This window comes from Glycine max, chromosome 5 (assembly GCF_000004515.6).
Source record: "Glycine max cultivar Williams 82 chromosome 5, Glycine_max_v4.0, whole genome shotgun sequence".
Lineage (NCBI taxonomy): Eukaryota > Viridiplantae > Streptophyta > Magnoliopsida > Fabales > Fabaceae > Glycine > Glycine max.
The window spans coordinates 5,355,273-5,370,633 of record NC_038241.2 but is presented as its reverse complement, the minus strand read 5'-3'; the positions used below and the strand labels follow the sequence as shown (position 1 = coordinate 5,370,633).

At 33.1% G+C, this 15,361-nt stretch overlaps 1 protein-coding gene across 3 annotated transcripts; it reads right to left on the bottom strand.

The window, feature by feature from the left end:
• Nucleotides 1–1,283: 1,283 nt before the first annotated feature.
• On the bottom strand, nucleotides 1,284–12,647 carry LOC100812205 (oxysterol-binding protein-related protein 2A). 3 transcript variants are annotated; one of them, XM_006579564.4, is made up of 11 exons: nucleotides 11,826–12,644; nucleotides 9,470–9,829; nucleotides 7,648–7,744; nucleotides 6,323–6,765; nucleotides 5,415–5,570; nucleotides 4,839–5,006; nucleotides 4,302–4,442; nucleotides 3,837–4,064; nucleotides 3,608–3,721; nucleotides 2,072–2,262; nucleotides 1,284–1,913 (listed from the first exon to the last, which is right to left on the bottom strand). In XM_006579564.4, exons 1-10 carry the CDS (start codon nucleotides 12,249–12,251, stop codon nucleotides 2,083–2,085), a joined length of 2,313 nt encoding a protein of 770 aa, XP_006579627.1. In that variant the 5' UTR covers nucleotides 12,252–12,644; the 3' UTR covers nucleotides 1,284–1,913; nucleotides 2,072–2,082. The 3 variants fall into 3 exon arrangements, 2 of the variants coding, with proteins under 2 accessions (XP_006579627.1, XP_014630976.1); XM_014775490.3 differs by lacking the exon at nucleotides 11,826–12,644 and adding an exon at nucleotides 10,436–10,452; XR_414210.4 differs by lacking the exon at nucleotides 1,284–1,913 and having other exon boundaries at nucleotides 2,227–2,262; nucleotides 3,608–3,759; nucleotides 11,826–12,647.
• Between the last annotated feature and the right edge of the window lie 2,714 nt (nucleotides 12,648–15,361).

Genomic DNA, 15,361 nt, shown 5'->3' with positions numbered 1-15,361 from the left:
AATTACATAAAATGCTTACGAATTCAGTGATGGTAAGTATACAAGAGCTCAAATTTTGGGAAAAGAATTAGATTTAATTGTACATTTTACCATCCAACTATTATCATTTTATGAATTTTATCATCCAAATTTTTCTTACATTTTACTATCATATGTTTAATTTTCACACATTTTAACAAAATGTTTGACATGTTCAAACCACGTTTAATATTTTCTTTCACTATTTTCATTTGTGATGGGGTGTGTGCTCAGATTCTTTGATCTTCATTATTGTACGTAAATGGGATTTCCCTAACACTGATATCAAAGTTGACTTGCACGGAACAAGTGACCGGTCAAACCATACTAAAGTTTGATGAAGGTAATAGTGGATTCATGTGAAAATTCTTGTGTCAAAAGTCTTCTTAGTTATATGGGAGTTAAGTAGCATGTCCTAATAGCTATCAATGATACAAGTACATGAAGAGTATCATTCAATACTCAGAAATATTGAGATCAGAAGTATAGTAGGGAGCATACCAATTTTTTTGGAGTGAAAGCATGCTGTGAAAAAAAAAAGCGAAGATGATAACCAAGTGGTTTGAACATTTTAATTGAGAGATGAATTGTTGGGAGATTAAAAAACAATAAAAAAAATTCCAAAATATTATGTGAGTGGGTGGAAATTGAAGGTGTGTTCCAAGGGTTGATGGATATATTTTGACTCTTGAAAAATCTTATTATCATAAAGGTCATGCAAATTGAAAAAATACCACAACCCGAATTGATCACCACCAAGTGAGTGTGAGCGAAAGGAAGTCATAATGGAAAGTGTTTTCAATTCTGAAGTTTGTTCAAAAAACTACTAATCATGTTTGAAATAATGAATACTCTTTAAAATGTTGTATGAATGTAGACTAGAGAGGTGCGAGTGACGAGCCACGTTTAATTTATATCTTTCTTTATTTTTTGTTATATTTGTGTGTGCCTATATCTTCTAATCTTCATTATTTATGTGATTTTTTTTTTCCAAACATAAAATCCCCTTTTACATACATGCTCGAATGTGAACTTTTTAATATAATTTTGATAATTTTTTATTTATACCATTAATAATAGTTTTAGAATGTTGTATCATTTTCAACAAAAGAAAATTAATTATAAGGTTAATTTTAGAAGGGAGTATTATAATTTTTCTTAATCTATATAATAAACCTAAGACATATTCTTCTTATAGAGGAAGGGAGTTAAAGGTTTTGCACGTGAAAGAAAGTAGTGGTACATTTCATGGGAGAAAACACATCTTGTCTATTTATCAATTTATTAATTAGAAAACGAAAACAAATATGAAACAAATTGATAGCCTTTCGGCCAAGTCAGTAGCTTTTTCAAGAATATCAGGATCAACGGAGAGAATCTTACATAGGCTAATACCCCCAAATAATTACATACTAACAAAATTTAAATGGGAAAAAAAGCTTACAATCTAGACAACCTAATCTAACAAGTGTTGCTAAGCTGAAATCTTTGCTCAAATATATTTTCATCTAGATGAAGTAACAGCCTCAGTTTGTTTGATATTCCCAGTAGACCACAGCTCTCTGCAGAAGACCTGTGTACGTGCAATGCTTGTTCCATATTAGGTTAATTACAACTTTCACCAGCGGCAGGCGACTAAAATCATTTAAATTCAAAAAGAAACTTTCACATAGAATCGCATCAAGTGATATATGTTATCACTCTCCTTGTTTTTTGTTGTCAAAGTCGTAACACAAGGACAATCCACAAACCTGCCCAACCAGAACTTCAACGAGCCTCGTTTAAAGAGTACTCTCCCCTTCGATTCAGTAAAACAAGTTGCCTCCATGCAAGAAGGTTCAAGATAAACCCTCCACATAGTAATTTGCATTCATTATCATTATCATTATCATTATCTGCAACACAGCAACAGTATTAACATGTCATCATCTCCATATGAACGTCATTTGGTGGACCTGAGAGGCTGAGATATACATGTCCCTCACATGCATGCAGGGTATAAGGTGTATAGATAATAGTATCGAACATCTTTTGGAATAGATGTAAATGTTACCTGAACTAACATCAAGATGCACCTAAAGGATCAAAATTGCCTTCATGAATTTCACCGAAGATATTTGGGCATCCATTCCATCTTCCTTGAGCTCTCGCTTCCCAATACCCGCCAGTATATCGGAACGTTCCATTTTCACTCTGTCTGTGGAACCACCTAGGCTGCCATCCATTTTCTTGCATTTTCCTTGACTGTATGAGAAGCATGATGATCATCAAAATATAGGTTAACGAAATTAAATGACTCAATGACCATCAGTTAACAGTATAATGGAAAAAACTTTACTTATTGTTAAAAAGTGAAATCTTCAATGATCATAAGACATGCATTAGCTTAAAAATAAAAGTTGAGATACCAAAATGCACAATTTTCATACTAGAGGAATTAAAAAATAATTTAATATACATTCAGTGTTTTTTTTTTAAGTATGTTATCTGGTTACACCTTTACTATGCTTTAAGGAAACTAAGTTATAATTTTAAATGATAATTATTAGTTTTTATTAGAATGATAGTAGAGAATTCAAACCATCGACTTCTTCCCTTATCTTCTTTCTCTTTTTTCTTAAATATTTTTTTTCAATTATCAAGTTGATTTTATAACTCTTACTAAAGTTATAATTTAATAATATAGTCCTAAAAAATGTATTAGCAAATTGTAGATGCTAATGTACACCTACTTGCTTTTTCATGAATATGGTAACAAACACTTATGATCTACTAAGAAAATTACATAGTTATAATTTGTTAATGTAATTCTAAAAAAACAAGAGCTTGTTTATTAGCAAATCTCACAAAAGTTTATACTCCATAAATTACTCATAAAAATAGCCACCAAACATGAAGATTATATAAATATGTTTAAATCAAATTTAGTATGTCTTTCAAGAAAATATTACTCCCTCGATTTCGTTTCGTTCTAAGATTTTTTTTTATATATAGAGACCAAGAAAAAAAATAGATGAATAAAAGTAAGTAGTAATTTTACGAAATTAATCTTATTATTAATATTAAATTAAAAAATTAAAATTAAAATTATTAGAAATATTGATATAAAAAAATGAATGATATTATATTGAAAAATTAAAATAAAACTTATTTTGAAATTATTTTTTTTCTTATACGATAGTTAGAAGATGGAGAAAATATTAATTTTAATTCTCGTAAACAAAGGAAAAATAAATCATTATCACTGCTTAATGGTGATGGGACAAGTATTTAGTCATGTCATGCCATGTCATCAACCATTCTAAAATGGGTTATGATGTAACATGTCTACTATTGTGTAAATGCATACATAAGCAATGAATGGAAACATTTAAAACAAAAACACGAGACACAAAGCCAACGATAAAAATTGAAAGATTAAAACAAAAATTGATTATATTTACGGGAACTAAAATCAATATTTTGCCAAGTGAATATTATGCTTAGCGTATACAGTTAAGAAATTCACAAGCACATGATCAAACAAGAATCCAAAAGAAGAGATAGAATGCACGTTTCTCGAACAAACCATGGAAGAGTTCAAACATACCATTCTTTGCCTCTTTTCCAACCTTTGTTTTTCCATATTAGCCTTCTCGTATTCCCCATTCTCTAGATGCCGCTGATCTGGTCTCAGCCTGGAATCCGTGGGTGGAAGCTTCTCCTTTAATCCGTGATCAAATTACCCGGGATCAGAAAAGGCTATAACAAAGAATTAGAGATGCATAAGAAGAAAAAAGAAAACGCACATCGAATAATGATTTAATACATCATTATACCTTTAGCCCGGGAGTAAGCTCATTGAGTGTGATGGCAAATGATGTCAAATTGTAGCGGGTGAGATTAGAAGGTGGCTTAGTCCTTTTCCACAGCAAGTTTGTGTCTGACATAGTGAAATCTTTTGGCTTCACATTAACTTCGCCATTAACATAATAAATGCTGTCATCCCACTTGCCAAATAATGTGGCAACCTTTTTTCCCATTACATCTTCAACAAAGCCATGTACCTAATTAGACATACAGCACATTCTAATGAACAATTTGGTATGTAAAAAACACAGAAGATAAGATTCCTTCAGATATTTTGAGTGGGACCACGTGCGGGCAAAAGACAAGAAATTTAAAATTTCAGACGAACCAACCTAAACTAAAGGACAGGCTGGGTTAGTAAATTAACTTGAAATAATACATCAGGCTTAATAGGACAAAGCCATTGTTGCTAAATATTATTAGAACACTCCTACCTGGTGAGGGTTTCGATCAAGAATCGCCTGTTCTTTGAACTGGAGTCTGCACGAATATTGACGATTACCTCGGATGTCCATGTTCCCATGATGATCACAATATATTTTGCCAAGGATAAGATTATAAATTGTAGTCGTGACCTAGGAGAAAACAAAAGGATTACAATTAACAATTATTTAGAATTTAATATAAATACTTATAATATGAAGCTTAGAAAGCTATTCCCTCCGTTTTCTTTTATAAGAAAAAAATTTGATTTTACACTTATTAAATTGTCTTATTTTTAGTTAAAAAACAAATATATATTTTTTAAACTATCATTCATTAAAATTTGGTATTAAACATAAATTTCCTATTAAATGAAGGATATTTTAATATTAATCTCATATTAAATAACATAAAAACAATTAAGTTTTGCTTATATTTAATAAAAAAAATTGATTTTCTTTTTCTTGTAAAAAAAAAACGGAGGAAGTAAGTCACAAGCACTGGACAGTATACATTGTCCATGCAAACAGTCGTTTCACGATTTATACCTTGCTCCACTGAAATATTTCACCATCATCAAACTCTAGGGTCAGAACTCCCACTGGGTCAAGCTGAATTGACCTTCCCCAAAACTTTGACCGAATGTTACTGTCAGCCCAAAATTTCCAACCTCTACCTTCACAGTGGCAGGCAACGACAGTTGGATGGTGACTCACCTGTTTCACACATAATCAGTTGTTTGAGAAAACAGTAAATATTGGCAGGTTAATTGTCTTACCTGCACATTGTTTGAGAAAACAGTAAAACCCCACCAAAAGAATGACATAACATTAGCATAACAAAACCATAGTTCAGTTATTCTCTTCACTTTCGTCCCATTTCTCAATATCAGTTAACAAGTTACGTTGCATTCTGTTCATTTCAAAGTTTGTAAATGAAAAATGTTTTATATGAAACTAAATTTGTTGGAAATTTCAAGTGAAGGTTGAGTTATAGATATTCAAACCAAAACTAGAAAATAAGCCATGTATGTTATCACATCTTTAGCCCAAGTTAAATACACTGCAGCATAACATCCTGTTTCTTGGCCAATTCTCTGCATCATTAAATCATAAGGAACTAACCTTCTCAGAAAAGAAGCGAACTTCTTTGTCAGGAAAATGAGCTTCGTAAGTTTCCCCTAACAATGGATTAAAGGGTTTACAATGACGACCTTCAGATGATGCATATCCAGAAATTGCAAAGGCAGCAACATTCAGTGCCCGAAGGAGACTGTTTCCCTGAAAATAAAACTCAAAGGTTTGAACTGCCACATTCAATAGCATTAAACAATGTCATCTTTCAACTGAACTATAGGAGGCTAAATAAAAAATAATTAAATGTAGCCAAATGATTAATACAGGTCTCTCCCTCAAAAAATTCCTCGGATTCATCTGAGAAGAGATCACTGTATATACAAATGCATCAGTTGCCTATGAGGCAATTGATCAAGATTATTATCCTTTTAAATTATTGAGGTACTGTTTTGTTTCAAAAAGTTATTCAATGGAGTTTAATTGGAGTCATTAAATCAGTAAATATTATTATTCTTCCGCCCCCCCCCCCCCCCCCCCTTCTCTTCTTTAAGTTGGGGAAAATGAAATTCACCAAATAGTACAACTCCATAAAAACCCAAAAAAAAAAAGGAATGGTTGGGCCCAAATTTTATTTTTCCCTTTAAAAAAGAATGGTTAAAAAAGTTCAACCCTAAAAAAATCACAAATTAAAAGCGTGAAACCAAACCTTTCAAAAAAATTAAAAAAAAACTTTCAATTTTTACCATCAAAAGATTTCAAAGCATTGGAAGTTGAAGGGAAAGTGCTAACTTTTGTACCAAATTATGGGGAAGGCAAAAACCCAGGGGAAAAACCCATTTTCAAAAAAGGACCAAAAAAAAAAAAAAAAGAAATGGTCCCCCCCCACTTTTGAAATTTTGTTGGTTACCAAGGCAAAAAAAAAAAAAACACAATCAAGATCAAGATGTATATCTTACAGATTTTCCATACTCATAAGCTCGATCCAGAAGAAAAGAGTACTCAAAGTCCTCAAAACATTTCTGAAGAGATGATATTGGCTCATTAAAGTATACAGGAAGACACACTCGTGTTAGATCTTTGCCCACATTGTCTTTGATAATTGACCAAAGACTAACGCCTTTCTCTTTCTCAACAGGATCTGGAAGCTTCTTTCGCCTTGCTATCTGAGGGTACCCAAAATCATTGATCGTCTTCCCAACAAGACTGTTCTCCAAATCAATGCACTGTGTGTTACCTTCCCCAGACATGTTCATTGAATCCAAATCTCCTGTTGACCCACACCTAAAACCATGTTCTGTAAAATACTCTTTAGTGTCATAATATGAGATTTCATCTTCATCTGACACTTCCTCCATCTCCTGTTTCTCAATATCATCAGATGATTCAGTAGTACTGCATTCTGAAAACCACAAATATATGTGAAAACACGTTCATTGCATATGATCATTAGAGATAACATCAAACAATTTTGTTGCCTTTTTTTCCATTTTAATGCATCAAAATTTGAAATAACTATGTTCATCAAGTTCATATGTAAATTTCCTTACGAATAAACTACCCTATAACAGAAGAAACCAACAAGAATAGGGATGTGAACCCGGATCTACCATAAAATTAATCCAATTTTTCCATCATGTACATCAGGTGCATGGGTTAAAGGCATTAAATACATCCTTTTAAATGCTTTCAAGTACTTACAAAAGAAAGCAATAAATGGCTTTTGAATTCCCCATTCATAAATATTTTTTTATTTTAATTCCCTTAACCAATGCATAGGATAGAAAAAAAAGAAATTGATTCAACCAAAACAATTTATCCAAAAAAATATTAACTAAAGGATGCAATGCATAAGCAATCATAGCCCATCAGTTGGACTTTTGAAATAATAATTTCATGCCAATTTGAATATAAAAGATAGTAAAAATGTAAAGGAATCAATTTGTAGAGTTTAGAAGTAATATCGTGAAGAAGATGCTAGTAAATTATCCACTAAAAGGATTTTAAACTATGCAAGTTAGAAAAATAGAAAAGCATAGATTCATTGTTCTAATGACAATTAGCAAAATACTTTCCATAATCCAAACAGTAGTTTGTAAGCAATATGAAATATTCTTCATGTTCATATCACAGAACTATAGGCTCCTATGATCACTATCGAGACAAAGAAGATTCTAAAATATAAATATTAGCACAAGCTAATTACATGACATGAGAAAAAGAAAGGTCACAACATATGTATAAATTATAATGAGAAGTATATAGTGACATATAAAAGTAATACCACTATATTTTCCACGTCCTAGACTTGAAAATTCATTCTTTGTTAATTGGTATTCACTGTCATGCAAGGCAGTGGCCTCAGGTTCAATATTAGCAGCCTGTTCAAGATCAATAACAAAACTAGATTAGTAAGTCACATACAGAGTAACAGAAGGTTGCACATTTAGAAACTAAACACATGCTGACAGACAGATACAAAATACAGAAAAGATAGTAGAATTCAAATATATATAAAGCAAGGAAGAAGAATAAATATGATAAGGGGGGTGCAAATGGTAATCAATTATGAGTACCATGGTTCATGATTATGATCTTTCTTTGGGTGGGGGAGAGAATCAGTATGCGATACCATCAAAACCAACAGATCAGCCAAGGTGCTTGACCAAATGAACCAAGCATATCATGTGATGTAACATATGCAATTAGACCTAGTTCATATCAACCTAGTGCTTATCAAAAAAAAAAAAAAAAAAAACCACTTTAGTTTTAGCCTATAAAGCATGGACCCCTTACAAAATAGAGATTCGTCATGTTGGACACTATTAGGACACGACATTTGTCAAACACACCTTGAACATGTGTTAGACACCTCTTTGTTGTGTTGCAATTAAAAAAAAAAAATTCATCTCAAACACCTTTCTAACTAGGCTTGGACATGGGACAAGAGAGTGAATTGACACTTATTCTTAGCTAGACACTTCTTAAATGCTCCTATTATTAAAAAAAAAGTCAATTTATATATATAGTGAAGCTCTTAGTAATTTTTTGTAAGGCTCATTATCACATAATTTAACCAGTTGTTTTAACTTTCAAGAGATAAGATTCATCGTGTTGTCTTGGTTTTTTTTTTTTTTTTGGTAAAGATTGTAATGCCAAATGACCCCTCTTAGTATTCTATTTGTGATATGAAAATTGTAAACAACAACTTTAGAAAGTAAATAAATAAATAAATCTAAATTTTTGTTTTATATATATAGGGTCCCAATGCCTTATATTTTAGACATTGTTGTATTTAATATCCCTGTTTGATGTTTCATAGGTTTGAAGTTTGAACAGCACCAATACATGAATAGCTTATCTTTTTATAGGAAGCTAGAGTGATACATATCTTAAGCAATATGCCCACATGTTTTACAAACTTAGAAAAGTACAGCAATAATGTAATGTAATGTTGCACTAATTCAGTATATTCAATAAGCAGCAGTCCAGGAAAAAAAAAATAACACCAATAATTTTAGAGAAAAAAATCAATTAAGTTAAAACTCTATCTCCATACTGCAAGGTACAATTATAGGTATTGAGCAAGAACAAAAACAAGGAAAAGCATTTTACCATTTGATAGACCCATGATAAGAAATATTATTACATACAAGATAATTGGGAGAAAAAAAAATATTAAAGTTATTAGTCAACTTAATATTAATTTGGGGAGCCAAGAAACGAAAGCAGGAAATATAACAAAGTTTAAAACAGTAAAAACTGAAGCATTAGAGATAAATGTCTCGTCACACACACAGTAATTTCGGTGATTGTTTTGTCAAGCTGGCTCAGTATTGATCCACCCAAGTCCCCACCCACCACAGAATTTAAAAAAAAAAACTTTAGAAAATTAATTAAATGGAAGAATTTTATTGTAGTATAATTCATAATTTAGAGAATCTCCATCTGTTATTCTACCAAATTTGAAATGGAGGAGTTGTTGTACGTGGGAGGAGTGAAGTAATACGCAATAGTGTTCTAAGCTTTCAAATAAAGCAAACAAAGAAATTGTCACAGGTATTCCAAAGGTAAAACATACAAACAACACAGGTAATGAAATTTACCTCCAGCTGCCTTATTGTATCAAGCAAATTCATTCGTTCCTGACATAGGATCTGAAGTTGCTCTTGCAATTCGGAGAACTCAGCGAGCATGATTTGCTCGCAATCCTTGACAAGACTCTCACTGCTACCCACTTCAAGCAAGCGTTTCTTAAGCCTCTCGGCTGACACAGATATATTATTTGGCGCGAGGGAGAGATGGTCACTGAGTGGTCGAAGTGGGTACAATCCGCGGGTTGAAACCAAAGCTTGTATCCACGCCACACGGTCCTTCCTCGAATCGGTTCTCAGATGGAGAGTCTTTGTTGATGTGAATATATAGAACCGTCTATCGTCTGACTTGCTCTCCCTGAATGACGAGATCTGCTTAACAATGAATAAGTATCATTATTCATCTATTAAATCCAATTTTATTTTCTACTGAAAAAAAAAATTTAATGGCATATATAATTTTATATTATCATTTAATAATAAATTATCTTTTATATAATTTTTTAATATAATTATTTTAAAAGGTATATTACGTATATAATTCAATAACTATATCAAAAAATTTACACAATCATTATATAACTTTTTTTCTATTTTAATATATATATATATATATATATATATATATATATATATAAATAGAATTTATAACAGAACCTGAAATACCAATGACGTATAACAAATGAGATTTTTTAATTTAATTTTGATTTACAAGACAATGTTTGGAGTACAAAGAAACATAGCAGCAACAGCAACTATCAACTAGCAGAAGGCGAGGAAGATTATTATTAAGCATGTCCCTTGAGAAGCACAAGTGGGGAAGAGAGCCCACCTTGAGAAGACAAATTAAGTTTACACAGAAAAGCTTGAAAACGAAATTACCTCACTGGGCTATCACGGCATGATGCTACTACTCTCACTACTAAACTAGAATATGATTCGAGATAGAAGGTAATGATGTAAAAAACCAAAACTTACTATCTCCAACTTCCTTTTGTTTTTTTCCTTTTATCCGGGGAGAACAACACTGGCTCTTGAATGTTGACCTTGAACAGTAGCAGGACCAGCACACATTTTCAAAGATAAAAAAAAAATTATATATATATATATTGAACTGAAGATACCCCACCACCATGGTGGCAAGTCCTACGTAAACATATTTCTGTTGACAAAGACAAAAAAGGGACCTTTCCATATGTTTTCACTTTTATATATATATATATATATATATATATATATATATATATAAAACTAATAACCGAAAATGCTTTTTCAGTTTTTTCCCCTCTTTAAAGTAACGTCGAGACATTACAATTTACAACGAAGCTCACACCTGGAAGAAGCACAAACACACACACAGAGTCCAAGATCCCTAATTACACCTCTCTTAGATCACCGCACTGTTAATATTTGTTTTTTTGTCTTTTCAGCTTAAACCCTTCCATTGGCGCTGTTAAAAAGGGAAAAATCAATGAAAGTTACTGGTGGGAATGGGATTTCCAGTTTGGTGTAAATTTTTAGGCTTGAAATTGGAAGAGATCGAAAAGGTTGGGATTTGCAGAAAAATGGCGTGGCGATGAAAAAGTGGAAGCAAGGAAGAACGAAATGACGCAATGAAATTTTAATGCAGAGTGGTGCAGAGGCAGATTGATTTCAACCAATGGTGGATGAAGAAAAAGGCAGAGAGAGGAGGAGGCATGACGTGACCGCAAGTTAATGCCATAGGGATAATCGTAGGCTATCCCTACCCTCCGCGGCCACCTGTTGATGTGACCCACTACACATTAACAACCAGTTAAAGCTGTAAATCAGGATTTAAAAAGTTCCATACATTGCAAACTTTGAAATGGAAAAGGAAAAGGAAAACAAAACCAGATGAGAGAGAAAAGAGAAAAGGAAGAAGAAAAAAACGAAACAAAAAGATGCGAAACGTTTTAGAAACCCGCAGGTTTCCATGCTATTGCTCGCTCGGGCATCAAAGCCTCACTTTCAGATTTTCTTCAACCGCTTTTTACTTACACTGCCACAAGAACAATCTAAATCTGAATCAATCGCGTTCATAATTTTCATGCCCGGAAATCAATGAAATGAAATGAAATCCTCGCGAAAAGTTTATATATATAGTAATTATTATTGTTTTTCAAAATATAAAAGGAAAAAAAACGTTGCCTCTACAGGAAAGTTGCAGTGAGGTAGCGCCAAAAACGTGAACACGACACTGCTTTAAAGCGAGACCGAGACCTGACCCACACTATAACGAGTGATTCAGATCAGCACCGAAGATAAACCTTAGTAAATTTCCATAATCATAACGGAAACAAATAAATACTAAAAACATTAATAATGAAAATTGGACAGTCGTACATACCTTGAGATGGACGACGGCGGAGGAGGAGGAGGAGGAAGGAGGTTTGTGATTCTTCCGCCGCACGGTGGCGGCGGCGGAGGCGGCTTCTCTGGCGAGGCGGTTGGCAGTGACTTCACCGATGAGGCGGACGTCGTCGACCGGAGAGAGGAGGTTGAGGTTTTCCGGCCAGCGGATCTTGGCGTAGGAGAGGACGCCATTGCGGAGGAGGAACCAGCGGGATCTCCATCCCTTGCCGTAATTAGTCCACTTATAGAGAACTCCGGCCACCGTGGCCTCCGATCCCCGCCGCGCAATGCCATCAGATCCGCCGGCCGGAAGACTCCTCGTCCTCGACAGCGCCGCCGCCTCCGGCTCCGGCGAGTCGCTCCCGATCCCCGGACTCTCAAGCGAGATGCAGCACAACGGGTGCATTTCCTTCACTCGCATTTTCGAAACCTTTCTCTCTCGCTCTTTCTCTCTCTTATTTCTTACTACTATTTCACTTCTTCATTGGAACAAAAACTGCATTTTGAAAACGACACGAGCTGGATAATGGTTTAGTTTAGGGTTCAGAAGAAGAAGAAGAAAATGAGAGAGATTATTAAGAGTGACGAGGAGCTCTGAAACTGAGAAAGAAGCAGATCGAAGAAGGAGGACTAATTAATAGCGAGGGGTGTGGAAATGGAATGAGAAAGATGCATTGATTAAATATATGAAAAATGAAAATAATAAATTTATTTATTTAATTAAAAAATAAAAAAGGTAAAAAAGGGGTTTTGTTTTAGAAAAAAGAGGTTTTGGTTTGGTTAGGCTTGTTGGAAAAGTGAATGAGTAAAATTTTGTTCAGGAGAATGAGATAGGTGTGGATAGATATATAGAGCAATAAAGGTTGGGTAGAATGGTAATTAAATTAAATTAAGTAGTTTTTTTTTTTTTTTGTTGAAGCGGAGAACCAGCTTTCAGTTTGAGTTGTTGCAGTTTTAAGATACTACTGCTTCTTATCCTTCACTCCATTGTTTTTGTTCTTTTTTTTATTATTATTATTCGTTTTGGATTACTTTTTAATTTTTGGGGAGATATTGAGGGAGGGGGAGTTTTCGCGAGATGATGGGGGGCGTCAAATTATCGGTAAAATATCGAGGGGGTGTGAATGAAAGAGAAGGCAGCGAGTTTGAAGGCAAGGGAGACAGGGTGGCAATTGACGACGATGAGTGGGAACTGGGGCGCGTTATAAATGCTATTTACTGCGTAATCATGAAAAAATTTCTCTTTTCTTTCCCTTGTGTGTGCTTTTCTTCTTTTTTTTCCTAGAAAAATCTCATTCAGTGCTATTTATCTATACCTGAAAAGAATGATGGCGTGCTTGAAAATGTGTCTCATGTCCATTGCAGTGAAAATGTGTCTCCATGTGTAACATGAATCCTGATGAAAGACATAAAATGATGTGCTTGGAACCAAATTGAAATTGAAGTAATTTATAAAGGACATTTCACTAAATGATTAAATTTAGCTCACCATCTTACTGATGGTGATATACTATGAATTACTATTACAGCTGAAGCTACTAAGCTGCATACATGAATTACAATGATCACTTAGAATTTTCTTGTATTTTTTTACTAGTAATTGTTCTGTAACGCTTTTAAAATAATTGGAGGAAAAAAGACGGAAAGAAACTAATCTTGATAGTTAATTTTCAGTTCCATTCTCACAGCAAAATTTTGAAGGTTCTGTTAACAAGTGTATAGAGGATATTTATTAAAAAGAAAATATTTTTTAAAAAATAGTATAAAGAAAATAGTAGAATAAAGAACATCCTATATCCCAATTTTGTCCGCCAGTGTCCACCACCCAAAAAATGTAATTAACTATTACCGTAATAGATATTTCAATAATCCTATCACACAATTAACTACGTGAAATAAAATTAACCATCATTTATTTTTAACCACTTACTGAGGGAGTAATAGACATTACAATAAACTTTCATTATTCTAATCTAATTGTCTCACTACTATTATTGTATTATCAATTTTTTCATGCCGCCCTTTTTTTTATTTAACCTTATTTAACTATTGAACGTTTTCCTTTTATCTTCTTTTACAATTATTTTAGCATGTGCATTGCATATAATAATATTTATTTTATACAACTAAATTTATATTTTATAAATACTTCAAAATATATAAATTATATTATAATTAAAAACTCTAATGAAAAATATTTTTCAATATGTAAATTATGTTTGGTGAGGCATGTTGAGAGAATTTGTGGGCTATTAAAGATATTCTGATAAGTTTTGAGCTTGTTTTTTATTTGAGGGTGAATTACTCCAAAAGTAACTTGTATGGGTCAATGTGCATGATAGATTTTTAGATGTTGCCTTTTAACTTTTTGGGAATTTCTGTAGGCTCTAATCCTAGAAGTTTCAACTTGGGATCTAGTTGTGATTTTCTTTCGAAAGAGGCTTATTGGATGGAAGGAACGTCATATCTCTGCAAGAGGAATAGCCATTTTGATAAATTCAGTGTTGTCTGGTTGACTAGTTTACTTCTTTTAATTTTATAAGACTCCCAAGAAGGTGATTCTTGAAGTAACTAGATTACAATGAAGATTCTTTTGCACTAGTTCGAAAGATTCCAAAAAATAATCGTATGGATTAGTTGAGACACTGACACTATCTGCCTCCCTAAATGTAAAGTAAAGGTGGTTTGGGCGTGATGAAGAACTTGTTGGAGGCTTTTAACATAAGCCTCTTGGCGAAAATGGAGATGGTGTTTCCTAACTGGCAACAACGCTAGCATTGTTTTCTTTGTTTCAGGTTTGGGAGAATCGATTCATGTTCCAATAATCTTTTAGATCTGAGATGTGCGTCCAGGTGCTACGATCTCATGGTTGTAGACACATGGTGTTTAGTTTACAAATTTTGTTTCTAGGAAGGTCGGAGATGGATCAATAACTGTTTTGGAAAGATAGATGTGTCGGAGATTTATGTTTGATGTCTTCCTTCTCCTTACTTTACCAAATCAGGATAATAACAATTTTTGTCGGAAAAAGTGAAAATTATTCCTCACTTATATATTTTAACTTGTTTTTATTTTTAATCGATGTGAAACTTATCAGTTTAATTAGTTTCTTATAATATAAATTTAGGTCTAATTTAATTTCAAAGTTAGTTCAAGGAGATTGAGGATTATCTCTCGTTTATATATTTTATCTTGTTTTATTTTTAGTAGATCGTGGGAGTTAAATTTTTTCTAATAATAACACAGTTTTATCAACAGAGTTTTTGGAAGTGTTTAGTACCATCTAAAGTCCTGGTTTTTTCATGGAAGTTTTTATAGGAAAGATTACCAACTCGTGTGGCATTAATGCATAGGGGGAATGGCTGTTGATCAACCTGGTTGTGTGTTTTGTGCACATGATTTGGAGAGCTTGAATCATCTTTTCGCACAATGCACTTACTCTCATCAGGTGTGGAATGCAGTTTTCAATTGGTTGTGTTTTAGCATGGTTTATGAATATGTTGCAGCAACATTAGTGTCAGTTTGGCTCTT

Excerpts from the sequence above, each read along its gene's own strand:
- LOC100812205 (XM_006579564.4), bottom strand. The coding sequence starts at position 12,251 with ATGCGAGTGAAGGAAATGCACCCGTTGTGCTGCATCTCGCTTGAGAGT. Across the intron at positions 5,007-5,414 it reads TTCGCTTCTTTTCTGAGAAG|GTGAGTCACCATCCAACTGT; the intron begins GTTAGTTCCTTA and ends TGTGTGAAACAG. Across the intron at positions 4,065-4,301 it reads TTGATCGAAACCCTCACCAG|GTACATGGCTTTGTTGAAGA; the intron begins GTAGGAGTGTTC and ends ATGTCTAATTAG.